Genomic DNA, 16,155 nt, shown 5'->3' on the forward strand with positions numbered 1-16,155 from the left:
GTTCCCCCATCTCCCGGGCTCCCCCCGGACCTCGTGTCCCAGGCCGCCTCCCCCTGGCCCCTCCGCTGCCTGTGCTGGAGCCTGCCGGCTTTTTGGAATTCCTAATCGCGGCTGGCCCCTGTGATTGGCTGCTCGGCTCTGACCCCACTTGGGCTCCAGGCTGGGCGGATAAAAGGGGCCTGAGCCGGGGGCTCCCGAGCATTCCCGGGAGCGGGCACTAGGGACCGGCCGGCCGCAGCATGACGGGCAAAGCGGGGGACGCGCTCGCCCACAGCCTGCCCAGCAAACCCAAACCCGACAGCGCGGCCAGTGCGCCTGGGGCCGGGGCCGCCGCTGGGCCCAAGCCCAGCTCCGGGCCCACCCCGCCCAGGTGCACCGGCTTCGGCATCCAGGAGATCCTGGGGTTGAACAAGGAGCCGCCCTCGCACCCGCGGGCTGCCCTGGACTCCCTGCCCGCCGGGCACCTGCTGGCGGCCCGCTCAGTGCTCAGCCCCGCTGGGGTAGGTGGCGTGAGCATGGGGCTCCTGGGGGCAGGCAGCATCCCCAGCTTCTACACCCAGCCCACCTTCCTGGAGGTGCTGTCCGACCCCCAGAGCGTCCACCTGCAGCCCCTGGCCAGGGCCCCCGGACAGCTGGACACCAGCCAGACGGCCAGCTCAGGTAGGCTCAGGCTGCCGCCCTGGGGCTCCCCGCATAGCCGGGTCCTCTCTCCCCGCGCATCGGAGGAGTTGGAGCCAGGGCGGCAGGGAAGCCCGGCTTTATGAAAATTCGTTGGGGCGCCAGGAGGATGGGTTCGCGATGGGAAACCCCCGACCGGCGGGTGCCACAGCGGGGGGCTCGGGGGATGGGGAGCGCCGTCCCCGGGGCTTCCCGGAGCCGGAGGGGAGCCGACCCCCGGGGCGCCGGAGCCTCTAACTCGTTTGCGGGGAATTGGGTGCCTCGCCGTCCGTTTGCTAGACGGCAGGATTCGCCCGGCCGCCTTCTCCGGAGCCCGGGCCCCGGCCGGGCGCGCTTCACCCGCAGCTGCCCGGGGGAAAGTTAGTAAATATCATAATAATTCCCCCCACCCACCCACACACACACACCCCTGCCCGGCGGGGCCGCACAGCGCCGCCCGCCCGCCTGTAACGCCCGGTCCGCATAGCAAATGCCCAGCGGGCCGAGGGGGCCGATCCCATCCCGCCGCCCCTCGGGCGAGCCCGAGACTGTCCCCGCCCCATGGCAGAACCGATTGTATCGAAATGCGAGTCCCGGCGCCCTGCACCAGCGGCTCCTGGGCGGGGAAGGGAGATCCCGAGCTGCCGGAACGACCCCCGGCCCGGGGGAACGAACAACCACCCGGGGCGGCGAATACAGGGAAGGAGCCGCCGGGCGGCTCCGGGATGCGCCCCGAGCCACGCCGGAAATCGGCCGGCGCCTCCCGGGTGAGCAGGGCGGATTATCCCCCGGAGCCCGAGTTACCCCTGCGGCGGGGTCCTGGGGGAGCGGGCACAGCGCGGGGATTTCCCGCCCTCTCGGGGGTTTTGTTTTAAATGCCGCCAGGAATTAAAAACCAACGAAACTGGGTGCAATCGGGGCACAGGCGCGCAAAGAACCGGCCCCTCGGAGCAAAAGGGGGCCGAGCCCCGAGACTTCCCCCGCCGCGCCCCGGGACAGGGGCTCCAGGAGGGCTCTGCCGAGTCCGGCCGACCCGGGGGCTGCCGCGGCGGGATCGCAACGAAATCCCCGCTGAACCAACGAAAAATAAAGCGAAACCCCAGGGAGATGCAAAGCAAGGGCCGTGCCAGCCCCTGGCACCCCGCGCCGGGCAGGGAGCCTCCGGCCCGGCCCGGGGAGGGGGCGCCAGCGCTGGGGGCCTCTGCGGAGCTGGGAGAGGCGAGTCCCCGAGCCCGTCCTCAGTCTGTGCCGCGTTTCTCTTCCCAGACTCCGAGGATGTTTCCTCCAGCGACAGGAAAATGTCCAAATCCTCCTTAAACCAGAGCAAGAAACGCAAGAAGAGACGGCACAGGTAGGAGAGCAGCCCGCTGCCCCCCTCCCCGCCTGCTCAGCTCCCCACCGAGCGAGACCCCGCAGGGCTACCCTGGAGCCCCCCGCACCTTGTGGGCTCGCCTGCCCGCCCGCCCCCAACAGCAGAACCTGCCCCAACCTTGGCTAGTACCTTTAGGCCTCTCGGAGCCTTATTTATTATTTCTATCCCCCAGGCCCTGTCGTGCGGGGGCACTGCACAGAGGCACGGGATGGCGCAGCCCCTGCCCCAAAGATTTTCCAGCCTCGGGCCCCGGTGGTGCAGTAGGGTCTGGGCATGCAGAACCTCGCGCTCATTTGGATCCAGCTGCTGCGCCGGGGCCTGCCTTGAGACAAAATGCACGAATTCGGTGTAACAGGCGATTGAAGGGGCTAGGGAGGAAGGATGAGGGTAACGGCGGTAGGACTGCCTGGTTGCATGGATTTGCTGTACCATTGATGGGTTTCAAATAAAAGGACGTTTGATTAAAAATATAAATAAACATGAATTAATGAGATCGGCAATCCCTAGTAGCCAGCCCAGGATCCAAACTGGGTCTAACCCTACCTTCCACCTCTATTCCACTCCCCTCTCCCCCCCCCTCCTCTGTATAGGTCCACGCACCTTCACATAAGAGCTAATTCAGCCCATAGGAACAGGGGCTCAGGTCTGACAAAGGGCACAGGAGGGAGGAATCTATCTGAAGGGAACGGTCTGCTTTTTGCTCCCCAATCAAAGGAAGCAGGATTTGGGGTTTGATTATGAATCGCAAGAAAATTACCCACAGATGGCATTTGACTTCAGTTAAGATCCATCATATATTTGCTACTAGAGAGGCACTCTGTTGCAAGGGTTGCAGGGAACTGGGGACATATTTTCACATGTGGTGGTTGTGCCCAAGAATTAGATGGTTTGGGAGGAAATTAATAAAGAGATTTATCTTATGACAAAATGCTGGCTTCCTAGAGATCCCCTGACCTGTTTAGTTAATGTTCTAGTGAAGGGTCTGCATCTTAAACAGAACACAAATTTTTCTTTTTATTGTTGGCAGTGAGACTTTGTACTGCACGTTATTGGAAATAAGTGACCCTTCCACCTATACAATTATGATATAGTAAAATATGGATTGTCCTAATAGGAAAGCTTTCACACCAAGTACATAAACAAGAGAAGTGCCAAAAAGAGAGGATAAGTATTAAGAAATTTGGTCATCTTTGCTAGTGGATTAGGAGGAGGGCTCCCCAGCCAGCAAGCCAGAATCTTTAGCCAGGTTCTTTGAATATTAATCTGATCCTGAATAAGTAATCTACAATATAGTATGTTAAAGTTTTATTGTAACTTCGTCATAATAAAAAGCTTGTTTGTTTTATTTTGAAAAGCTACCCTGGGGGATTTATTCCCAACGGCTCTGGATCTTGGAACCTTGAAACCAGGCTACTACTTAACTCAAAAGATGCCTACAATTTTTAGGTGTGTGGGCCCCAGAGACATCAATAGTTTTAAAATATTTCCTAAAGTGACAAGCCATTTATCCAGGGCCACTAGAAATGGGAGTAGTCGGGTTATTAAAACTGGACTCTGCAATGCAGTAGAGCAATTTTAGCATAATGTATTAGGCAAATAGCAGTTTCTATCAATCACTTATTCATTATTAATAAAGTATTGAAGATCTTTAACAAGAGGTAGAACAAGCTGCTAAGGTAGATGAGGGAAGATGACTTGTTTGGTAAGGCACTTGTGTCACAGCTTTGAGATTTCGTTTCCCAGCTCTGCCATAAGACTGATATTTTGCCTCCCTGTGCCTCTATTACCCATCTGTAAAACGCAGCTAAAAATCACTGAGCCACATAAACATTAGACGCTACAGTGATGGCTAAAAGTACCTAGCTCGATTCTGGGATTGCCATGGCCAGCGATAGTCAGGACAAAAGGAGGTGGGATGGCCATCTATCAGGGATGGTTTAGGGATAATTAAATCAATCTTACCACAATTCAGGATGGGTGGATTAAAAGATATCCTAGTGAAAGCCTAGCCAGGATGCTGTGCAGGAAGAGACTAAATATCCCAGGATGGGTTAGATTCCCTGCTAGAGGTCCCACCCCAATCCAGGGGGATTGACTAGTGACCTATGTGACATACTTTCAAGTCAAACAATTCTATGGTTACCCCCAGAGTAAATATGGACTCGTTTCCTTTGTGAACTAGATTGGGCTCAAGAATGGGTGAGATCTCAATTAGGACTGGAGTAAGGATCACAATTGGATCAGGACTAGAGATGGATCAGGATACTGGAAACAGGATTTGGATTTATTTATAATTTTCAATTTTGCATAGTAACAAACTTTTCATGTTTAGTTTTTTTTTTTAAATAAGAAAAGCTTAAAACTGCCAAATCTGTCTGCTGTATCTGGGCTAAGTGACAACTGGAGGAGGGATTATGTATTGTGGTAAAAAGGGCTTGGACTAATCAGATTTTTAAAAAGGGAAAATATAGGATGAATTTCAGGATATATATTCAGCCAGTGAGCTGCACTGGGCTGTGGCATCATCTCCTGATGATGGTAGACACCCCAAACGTGAGGCATTTAAAAACTAGAGAATGTACAATAAGAAATAATCCTGCACTGGGTCCAGAAGAGAGAAACTGGATGAGCTAATAGGTCTTTTTTCATCCTAGTGTCCATGATTCTACAAGAGCAGGAGCAGAATCCTCCTGAACACAGAACAGATTTAGGAGTGAGTTTAAATAAAGATCTGATTGCAGACTGGGTCCCTTGCATTCACAAGCCCCTCTTGTTGTTAATGTTGATCTGGTGGAATCCTTAGGTTTACGAACATTGAAAGGTCATTTTGAGCCTGTGTTTCTGTTTGTGCTATTGGGAAGGTGCAGGATCTTTTGAAATTCTCTAATTTTAGTGAAACATTAAAAAAAAAAACTTTCGGGCACTGTATCTCCGGTCCTATGGTTTGATTGTTTACTTGAAATGCAAGTCAGGTTTAAAAAAAACCCACCCATTAGAATGCTGACTGCTGTGTAGGCTGACCCTGCTTAGAAATTGGAGTTTCAAAGGGTTTGGATAGCCTGAGGTTCAGGGAGGATTTCTGATACCAGGGAGGTGAAGAAGGTCTTGGTACCTTACTTCCCCGTTGCTAGAATCTCTTTGCATTCCCCTAGAGTTGTGCGTTCATCTTTCTCAGCTCCCAGCTGCTGCTATCTTTTTAATCCACCCATCCCAAGCTGAGAACTGGGCATACGGATGCAAGCTGGGACAATTGACCATTCAGGGCAGTCAGGAAGGATTTCCAACGATGGGTAATGGGGTAATGCAAATCAGAGGAAGGGAGGGATCCGCTAATGGGAGATGATTTTTTTTCTGGGTTCCTGTGTAGAAGTTGAGCAAGGGAATTGGCACTGGGTTCATGGTTGGAGGTTGCATGCATGGGGTGAGGAACTGGCTGGTGAAAGTAGTGAGGGCTGTGACAAAACTTTGGGGACTTGCTGAGGGGGAATGGTTTGTTTGTAAACCAGGAGAGACTTGGGAGAGGTGAGATGCTGAGAACAATGTCACTTCTTGTGGGTGCCTCAGTGCAATCTTCTGGAGTGTCTGTGTGGCAAACATAAAGGGGACCATAGTGCCCATAAATCAGGAAGTGGGGTCCTCTTTGAGGGGAAAAAGAGACACTTCAATGTCTTTTGGAAGGAAATAATGTCTGAGATCTAATCTAGAGATTATGGTCATCCTGTGGGGGGAGAGAAACTGGAGGAGAGGCTGCCTAGAGGAGGAAGTGGCTGAAAAGGAAGGTGACTTGTGACTGTATAAGAACACCATGTCCTGGCACTTTCTGGGCTTTCTCTCAGCCAAGGGCTTGACCTTCTGTCCATAGAAAAACAGTAAAACACAATCTACATACGTTATCCAGTTTCTGAGATTTTCCTTTCCCTGTTTCTCTGTCTCTGTGACTGTTCAGCTTTCTCTATATTCTGATCAATGAGTTTTACTCCCCTCAGGACAATCTTCACATCCTACCAACTGGAGGAGCTGGAAAAGGCCTTTAATGAGGCCCACTATCCCGATGTCTATGCCAGAGAGATGCTGGCCATGAAAACGGAACTGCCTGAAGACAGGATACAGGTAATCATACCTCTCTGGGCCCTTAGAGCAGCCCTCTCATCCCTCCCTTCCCAAGCAGTGTTTGCTCTCTCCCTAAGGAGAGGACACGGCAGCTTCCAGCACAGAAATGGTCACATCACACTGAATAAAACTCCACCCCTTGTAACCAAAACCTCTAGGCAGTCATATTTTCTGTGCTTCTTTGCAAACATCTGTTTGGTGTATGTGTGTGGTATGTCTTTGTGGGTGTAGTGTTTTGTGGGTGTGGTTGCACTGTGTGCTGGTGTTAGTGTGTTTGTGTGTGTGTACTATACTGTATTGTACTGGTTTTGTGTGTGTTTTTGTTCTATTAACTTCCATAGCACCTGCCACAAGGTGCCCAGGATAATGGATATATTTTACAATAGGCAGAATAGAAAAATAACCCCAAAATGAGGAGCTGCTGTACTGCAAGAGTCCAAAATGGTCAAAATGACCTGGATAGCCATGCCTTGCAGCTCCCAAGGGTCTGTGTGGACGTGGTTAAAGAGGAAACTCCATAGAGACCAGGTCCTTGAACTGAGAAATCCCTGATCCTAACCCACTACAAATTGAAGCATTGACATGGGGAACAGCCAGTCTCTGTTCTCCTGGAGGCCCACAGGAGGGCTAGATCTCATTGTCTGAGGGTGCATCAGATTGCCTAGTGTAGCCCTGGAAAAGATGGTATTATGAACTCTGGTATGGATGAGTTTCTAAATAAGGCATGTGCCTTTTATGTTCTCTGTCGAACTCTCAAAACAGAGACTTGTGGCTTCCCAGCAAAACCTTTGGGGCTGATTTTCCATTGCACCCCCGCCTTCTTATTTCCCTCCGGCATTATATCCCTGTTAGATGGGGATTCCCTGGATGGCACTGAACTGCCAGAACAGCTCTGTGTGTGTCTATGCCTAGCACAGCCTTTGGCGTAGGGCATGTCAGGGTGGGGAGGGAGGGGGCATGGTTGGAGAATGCTGTTCTCTGGCTATTCTGGGCTGGCAGATGGCCCATAGGGGGCGTTGAGGCCAAAACAGAAGCTAGAGAATCCTTATGACTGCTGCAACTGTCCGAGGCAGTGTAGGACCCTGACAGCCTGGGAATGTGGGGATCACAAAGGTAGCTTAAAGCCACCTCTGCCCCCTGCTCCCGGTTCCTGCACAAAGCGCAGGAACAGAGCAGCAAAGTATGGAGCCCTTTGGCTTCACTGCGTGTGCTGATACAGAGTGAAGCTTCTGGGCTTGCAGGGTTGAAACTTGGCCTTATTCCCCTGCATACCTGTGGTAGGTGCTTCTCTAGCTGATGCAGCTCGGTTTCTCTGAAGGGCTTGGCCTGGGTTCCACTTTGTGCCACACTAAACTGCACGTTTTCTTACTGTCCCCACTCATTCCTTCAATTGCCCCCCTCACTCAGATCTGCTCTTTCAGTCTGTGCCTCTTTCAGTGCCTCTTCCCTGCACCCAGGGGACCAACACATCATTATCCAGCTATTTCTTCAGCACTGGTGGACTGCCTGTTCCATGGGCTCACAAGAACCTTAGAGAACTCTTAAGGATATAGTGCTGATGCTGTAAATTACTGAGGTATATACTGGGAGGTGGCGGAGCGAGGAGTGACAGGAGAGGGAGGAATGGAGAGTTTCCCAAACCCAAACAGCTTCATTTTTTTTCTTTGCAACACAAATCTTCCCCCACCAAACGCTGATCAAACATACCATATTGATAAAACCAGATCCCAATCCTTCTATTGTGCTGGCATGACTCCTGGTGACCTCACCACTGGTATCCTAAGCACTGATTTCCAGCAGGCCTGAGATATAAATAATTGGCTCCTTACCTGAAATAGGAATGGCTAGAATAAGGTCTCTTATTCCTTGTATTCCACGTTGGGATTTCACTGTGATGGGTAGGTCTTGATGCTTCTATCAAGAAAGAATTAGATGGACAGCCAGTTAGATACCTCTGGCTTTCTGGGATGTCATCTCTCTGTGAATCAGGGTGTAAGGCCTGTGGGGAGGTAAACATTGCTTGCATTCATCATCTGGAGCCCGATTAGAAAGTCTATTCTTTGATTTCCCACAGATAGGCCTTTACCCTTTGTCTGTCTGGGAAGGAACCTTCGCCATGGACAAAACCAGACTATTGAAATGTAGAGACACCATTTACAAATCATGTCAGGCTGGGATTGACCAATATCTTCACGTGCTGCAGGTCAAGGTTGCATGTGTAATGTCAACATCTGGGTCACTTTTGTGGTGATGTGAGCCAATGTTTTTGTCTGTCTCATGTAGTAGCTGAATAGCGCTTAACAATTTTCTTTCACCAAATTGCTATTTATATTTTACTCTGTCACTAGCCAGTGAGAAACTGTTTGGCAACTTCTGTGCCGCAACTTGTCATTGTTGTGATCTGCCTACTCAACTGGATCTGGGCTAGACCCATCTAAGTGGGAGCTATAGATGGGCGTAATAAGCATCAGCACCTGTATCACAGGGGAAGTGATCGTTAGTGAAACTGGGATGGTATGGGAAACAGTAGCTTTTCATGGCACTATTGTGTGGGGAACATGAGCATCTCATGCCAGGACAGAGATCACAGAATCACATAAGAGACTTCTAAGAGATACTGAAGGAAAAGAGCAAGCTGTCTCCAAGCGGCCAGTACAGGATTGCTCCTTATTGTATATTTTCTAGTGTTTCCCTGGCTGCTGTTTTGTGTTGTCAGCCTCCCCACATATCGGGAGGATGATGCTAATGCTTGAAAGTGCTCCTTGATATTTAACCTCAATATCACCTTTTTAAACTTTCCAGTTACTCTCTTTTGTACCAGCCTGAATGATCTCTCTCTCTCTCTCACCAGCCTTTGATTTACACCCTTTAAATAGTGGTAGACTGTTAACCTGTTCTCCTCTCCCCTCCAACCTCAACTCTCCAACCTTTCATCATTGCTTATCCAAGCTATAATATCTTTTTTTAAATCATCCCTCATAAATCAGTCTCTCCAACCCCTTAATCAATTGGTTGCTCTTCTCTGAACTCCCTCCAATTTGTCAGCCTTTCTAGTAACAGGGGATCAAGAGCCTACTGGAATATACCAAATGAGTTTACACCAGTGCTGTATAGTGAGGGACCGCTATCTTCCCGAGTCTTTCTGCACATCTCTCTCCAAACTAGTGTTGGCCTGGTTTTGATTCCACATCACATTGCAAACTCTGTCTGTCTGGTGGCTGTCCGCTACCGCTCCGAAGTCTCCTTTGGACATTCCTGCTTCCCAGGTTTCCCTCTTCCATTCAGTATTTTTGGTTTCAAATTATTTTTCCACTTAACATATTAGCTATATTTTTTCCTAAACTGAATCTCTCCTTATTCCCTGCCCATGTTTCTAATCTTTCCAGGGCCCTCTATATTTCTCTGTCCTTGTGGGATTTGCAGCTCCTCCCAATTTAGTACCATCTGTGAATTTCATTAACATGCTGTTCACTCCCTCGTCTAGATCATTAATAAAGAAGTTATATAAGACTGACTCCTAATGCCAACCCCTGCACATTCCCACTGGACCCATCTTGCATATTGCCATTCATTACTACCCTTTGTTTTCATGTATGGGTTTAGTTTTTGGAGGTCACAAGCAGAGACCAATATTAAAATACATACAGAAGTAAATGGAAAAACTGAAATAGAGTGGTGTGTAAGAACTTTTCACACAAGCAATACCTGTCGCAAAGCACCATGTGTTCTTAACAGGTATCAAATACTGAAGTTCCTGGTTTTGATACATTATAGTGGACTCAGTATAAATATTCCCAGGTGCCCAGGCAATGAGCTAATATGGATATTAATTCTTTAGGACAGCAAGTTTCCTCATTGCAGGGATTCTCCCATGCTTTTCTGAAGCAGATCCTCATAGAAAGAACATGAGGATTTCCTCACTGGGCAGCATTCAAAAGTCTCCTTTATCAAAAGGAAACTGAGGAACTAGTTTTGCTAGCAGGTTCTTTCTCTCATCTTCTAGTAACTTGCATTGTGACCATTTCACAAAATATTGGGATTAATGTGTAATCCCATCACACATGTTTGAAAGAGCCGACCGCAGAATTGAAGTGACCTTTATCAAAATAAATTGAGGGCACTCTGTATGGGGCTAAGCAGGCTGCTACTGTGTATGCACATGTTTAGTACATACAGGGTGTCTACACTGCAGCTGGAAGCAAGACTCCCAGCATAGGCAGGTAGATTTGCACTATCAGGGCTTCAGCTAGTGCACTGAATGTAGCAGTGTGGATGTTCTAGCTCAGGGTCTCGAGCCCACCTGATCTCCTGGGCTTCAAAGCCCAAGCTCCAGCCTGAGCCAGAATGTCCACACTGCTATTTTTAGCACACTAGCTTGAGCCCCTCTCGTGCAAGTCTGTCTACCCAGGCTGGGAGACTCTACTCCCAGCAATGGTAACGTAAGAGATGCATTAAGAATCTGGCCTCTTCCACAAAATATAGTCACTCTGTCTGCAGGAATCTAATATCCAACTCTACCTATATACTACTTAAGAGGGCAGAACCTGGTCTCTTAGATACATTTAAATTCTGGTTATCTAAAATGTTATATTTTCCAAGCTTGGTAAGCCTCTTGCATTCAAAGTGCTATTGCCCTGTAAAAGTCCAAGTATGGGATTATTGAAATAATGATATATAGGTGTAATTACACTGTTGCTTACTGATCAGAGGAATATATCTGACCAGTCATATAAAGAAATTGAGTACATCTAGTAAGGCCATGTCTGTCTTTTTTTTGGATGGAGAGTAGGATAATCTTCTAGGGGAAATGATCAATTATTACAGAGGGGAGAAGGGAATGGAAAGTATTTAAGAATTCTGGCAACTCTAGTCAGTATAACCTTTGTATGGTGAGTAAACAATGTAATTATATGTGAGCAGGTAAAAATTAGACTGTGTAGGAAAAGAGAGATATTCAAATGGGGTATCTAGGATTTGTGGTTCCATAGGGATCCAGTGCTGTTTGGAAGGGCATAGGCAGTATATGCACCATTCTGATAATGGATCCAACAGTGCTGCTAAACAGTTAAGTTGTGAAACTCCAAACCACCGATGGACTTTTTTTTTTTGGATACAGAATTATAAAGATTTTATCTGTCAAAATACATTTTAATATCACCCTGCAGTTGTTAAAAGACGTTTAACTGAGATTGGGCCTGGAAGAATTGGGAGAAGGTAATTAATCGCAGGGGGATGGAGACAGGAGTTCATACTAATAGTGTTTATTCAGGAAAATAGAGGTTAAGTATATTCTAGTTATGCAAGACAGTTTTCTAAAGTGCAGGACTAAAGGAGGATAATTCAACTTGAAAAGGTCTAAAGAATCTTTGGCTACACAGACTCCAGTACCTAATTCTAATGTTCCAATGTCTAACTGAGTTGGAGCCCATGAGAATGGGCAACAGGGGACCCCTTAGGAGGTGAAACACAGAACCTGGGAGGTGATTGTTATCCCTGATTTTTTTCCCCCCCTGGAAATACAGTTGCTGGAATGAATCCTTTTCAGCTAGGGGAGCCATAATAAAAGAAAACGACAGTGAGAGCACATTTAATTTCTTGAAGGCCAAGTTTTTGGACTCATAACTATTGTTAAAGATCATGGCTGTTGAGGTCTGGTACAATTACCTTACCAAAGTAAGGAATTTTGGCCCAGATCTTATCACTCAAGGCTAGAAATGAGGACTGACCACTCAATGCAATCAATGGCCTTTCTGGAATCTAGGGATGGAATTTATTCAGAAATATGCTACCTTAAGGAATATTAATATTATGACATCATCTCTTGCCTGTGTAAGTACCATGTGATTGGTAAAGACCAGACCAGAGAGAAATTCTTCCTGCTTCCTAAAACTTGGATGATTTTATGCTCTTATTGAAGGATAAAATAGGCCAATCTAAGGCACAAACGAATGCAGGTCATGGCTGCACACACAGTTGGAGGTAAACTGCCAGGGCATATGGAGCAGTTTCAGGTATCAGTTAATTGGGAACCAGCATTTTTGTTAAAGAATTGTTTAAAATCAATAGTGTGTTCATCAGGGCTGGGGCCTTTGCCATGAGGTACTTTAGAAATAGCCTGTTTATCTCCTCAACAGATATATCATCTTCCAATAACTCATGGGGCACATCTGGGCAGTGAAATCTCAGATAAGTGTTTGTTAACTTCCTCTCTGTTTTTAGAAGTGTACAGGTGAGATAAAAGTAAGCAGACATATGGATTAGTAACCATATTATTTTGGGTATTTCTTGGGGCACTTGGTGTTTCTCGGCACTTGTGTTTTAATTGGTATGTGAGGAGTTCTCTGCTTTACCACTTGAGTAAAATGCAGTGCCAGAAATGTGCTAGTTGCTTTATGAGCACATAGGAAGATGTGAACCCTGCCCCAAAGAGCTGAGTTAAAACCAGCTGGATTGTGGGGAGGCGAAGGTGATATAGTAGGCAAGAAAAACATGGGGTGTCTGGAATACTTCCTCTTAGTGCCATTCTATTTTTCACTTCTATTATGTAAACTATCCCTGGCTATCATCTAGCCACTAATAGCTGGTTAGTTTCTTGTAGGCATTGCTGTGGAAGTGAGTCTTGGGAAGGAATTAAATGAGAAGGTTGACCTGCTCGAATGCCATTCCATGTGCTAACAAAAGCATGGGCATGGGCAGCTAAAACGAATTAATATTTTGCAACTCTCCGTTCTCAAGGGCTTTATTAAACTGCAGATGCATTCAATCCACTGACTTCCTTCAGCCACAAATTAATGTTTGGAACTCATTTTTTGTGTGTTTTTTACACCTCATGTTGCTTCTTGTTGTTTGTGGCTCTACCTACTAGATGTTAAGGGCCAACTCAAAGTAGGAGGCAACACATTCACGCTGCCCAAGGAGCAGGGAATGAACTGTGAGTCAGGAGTGACTGTTCCTCCCACATCTCTCCTTGTGCTGAAGGAATAAGTTACTGAGCCCCTTGTTGGGGAGTGGCTTACTCCCACCCACTTTCCTGCAACAGGGAACATTGGGTGCCTAGCTCTTGCTTTCCCCACCACAGTGGAGACCATGGTCTAGGCAAGAGAGTGAGGGAGGTCTCTGCATGGTTGAGTACAGCTGTGACAGTCGGGACATTCAATATTTGTTCCATTATTTTCCTAGAGATAGAAGTTAGGGGTAAAATTTTCAAATCGCCTCAGTCTTGATTTCAGCAATGTCTTTGAAAATGGGACCAAGGTGCTCTTGAAAATTTTACTCTAAATCTCTATGCTAGTAACTGTCATGCTCACTCCTGCCCCTGGCTGAGGAATTTACTTCTCTCTAATCCTCTGATACTTCCCCAACTTTTCATGACCTGAGTTGGGGAAAAAAAATTTGTGGATGGCTCAATATCTTCAATAGTTAATTCTGATCATGCCCTAGGGTGCATGTCAAAGGGACCAGCTGACTGGTATATGTTCAGATTTCCCCTTAGTTGCTTTATTTTTTTTAAAAAAATTCCTCCCTGATTTTGTTGAGTACAAACTTTTTAAAATGCAGTTCACTATCACAGCCATTTGAGCATCATGGTTAATTTCACACACACCCCTCCTCATATCTTAAGGGATGAATTTTTCTATAACGCTTCTCTTTTTCCTGATAGATCTCTAAAAGCTGTCTGATTCTTCTTTGCCAGAATTAATCCATCCTGCCTTTTGAATGCCCTCTCTTCCCCTTGTGATTGGGTGGTGTTGCAGCAGGTTCTAGGGCCTATATATAGATCTAAAAAGCATATTGTCACTCTTGTCCTGCATCCTAACCATTGGGTGCACCAAAACCAGGAGAGAAGTCCTGGTGCAGATGCAAATTACTCTTGTCCTTCCCTGACCTGAAGCCTGTATGAGCCACTGCGTGGGAGAAACTGGAGACTGAGGTGAAGAAGAAACTGCTGCAGTTATGCTCTACAGCAGTGGTACCTTCTGAGGCCTGCTGGAGGCAGTGCGAACAGACAGGCCTCTCCTCCCTCTAATCTGAGCAGTGCTAATGCCGGAAGGGCCTTGCAAACTCTTGCAAACAGATCAAACAAAGCTGGAAGCATTAGCTTAGACCCTGCCATCTGACTTTGGGTATGAGGTGGTCTCTGCTCCCCTGCCATGCAGCCAGCCTGAGAGGGACTCTGTCGGTCCCCAGCTGGGGTGTGATGCTGTGCAGTCTGAACGTAGGCATAGCTGAAGCTGCTGGCTGCTAGCTAATAAAACTTGAAGCTTTATTAAATACCACCTCCTTGATTTGCATGTTTCTTCAAAGCCCCAGCAGGGGAGGGTAAGAGCAGCATAGCTGGTTTTGTTGGCTCCCTCTTCATGCCGGTGTGCGGTGCATCAAACACAAACTCCCAGGTGAAGTTTTGTGATGAGGAGCATGACCTCATGGGGGAAAGTGTCTTTCCTGTGACCCAGAAGTGACTGCCTGCTCTCTGGCTGTTGGGGCCCCTGGTGGATGCAACTTGGGAGGGGAGTGTCGGGCACCCAGGGCAGGTGGCAGCCCTTTGCTGGGATAGACCGTGCTCTTCAGCCAAGCCTGAGCCATGGTGCTACACAACTGATCTGACCTATCCATGTTACTGAACTGAGCCCCATTGCCATGCTGCTACTGGAGCATACACATCCTGACAGACCTTGGCCCTGTCCTCTACCAGAGAATAAAAGTCTCCATTAGCTATCGGTGCCATGATACAGGGTCTATTTCTTGATCCTGACAGGTCCAATCTGTCACTATTCCTGAGGTAAGGATGTAGCCAGAACTGAGGCCTCGATTCACCAAAGGACCTGCTTAAATGCTTTGCTGACTCAGGGCCTGAATGCAGCGTTCCCGGAGGGCTCATATCTGAGCTGCGGAGAGGACAAATGCTCCCCTCTTTGATCCTAGGGTGAGGTCTTGGCATACGCTGCCCAGCAGTGCATTAGCCTCTTTCCTGGCCGTATCGCAGGGCAAGCTCCTGTCTAAACTGTACCTGCTGCACTACACCTAGCCCACCCTGGCCCTTCAGACTTTCTGCACTGTTCTCGCACCCCGGATTCCTCCCTCTAGTGAGTACCTGAGTGGGGGATTACTTTTAGCCAGCTAGGTTAGCTCTGTTTAGGTCAAGCTGAATCAAATTTTGCTGTTTCCTGCCTGTATTTCTAATCTCTGTTGGTCCCTTTGTATTTTTGTCCTGCCTGATGGGGGTGTGGCTCCTCCCACTTCAGGAGCAGCTGAGAATGTTGTCAAAATGCTCCTGAATTGGCCCCACTCTCTGTTACTGGAGTGCTCCTGTTGATTTATTTATATTACAGCAACATGAAGCAGCCCCTGTTGCAGTATCCCCATGCCAGTGCTGTACACACACAGGGCGAGAACCAGTCTCTGCCTGGAAGATCTTACAGTCTACACAGCCAAGACACACGAATGGATCACAGTCTGGAAATGCCAAAGTCAAGCTTGTACATGCAGGCCTGGGTTTGCCGCCTTGTGTGTATAGCCACTCATGGTGGGCCCGATTCTCCTCTTACGCCGGGGTAACACCAGTGCTTTCAGGGGAGCTGCCTCTCATTTGCAGCAATGGGGCCAGTTCTTAATTACATAGCCATGTACTATTTCTCAAACACCATGCAAATGACAATTGTTCTTCACCCTTAAGATACTGTCTGTGTGTAGCATCCTGTAGTCCTGCACATTGAGCTGTGAAGGCCAGCTGGAGTCTAGGAGAGGCATATACATAGAAACCACACCTGCTCATTGCACGACAGATTAAGGGCCGATGACTGTAGCTGGCGGCTGAGCAAGGCTGAGAAGAGAAAGGGCTCGTGGCACCTTCTCTTCATTCTTGTGCCCCCACCAGCAGCTGGCTATGATGTTTTTGTAGTGCACAAGGCTCTGCTTCAAATTAGTGTTCCTCTGGGTTCTAGCTACCTGCAAGGCAACGGGATGAGCTGGGGCAGTGGCCAGGGGCAGGAACTGGGCCTATGGGAGCATCTGCTGCA

General features: G+C 48.1%; 1 protein-coding gene across 1 annotated transcript in view; it reads left to right on the forward strand.

The window, feature by feature from the left end:
* The first annotated feature begins 239 nt into the window (after nt 1-239).
* VSX2 (visual system homeobox 2) overlaps nt 240-16,155 on the forward strand; it is a 42,421-nt gene continuing 26,505 nt past the window's right edge. Inside the window, exons 1-3 of the mRNA XM_073349160.1 lie at nt 240-660; nt 1,924-2,008; nt 6,016-6,139. Coding sequence (XP_073205261.1) covers nt 240-660; nt 1,924-2,008; nt 6,016-6,139 — 630 coding nt within the window. The remainder of the gene's footprint in view (nt 661-1,923; nt 2,009-6,015; nt 6,140-16,155) is intronic.

This window comes from Lepidochelys kempii, chromosome 6, assembly GCF_965140265.1.
Source record: "Lepidochelys kempii isolate rLepKem1 chromosome 6, rLepKem1.hap2, whole genome shotgun sequence".
NCBI lineage: Eukaryota > Metazoa > Chordata > Testudines > Cheloniidae > Lepidochelys > Lepidochelys kempii.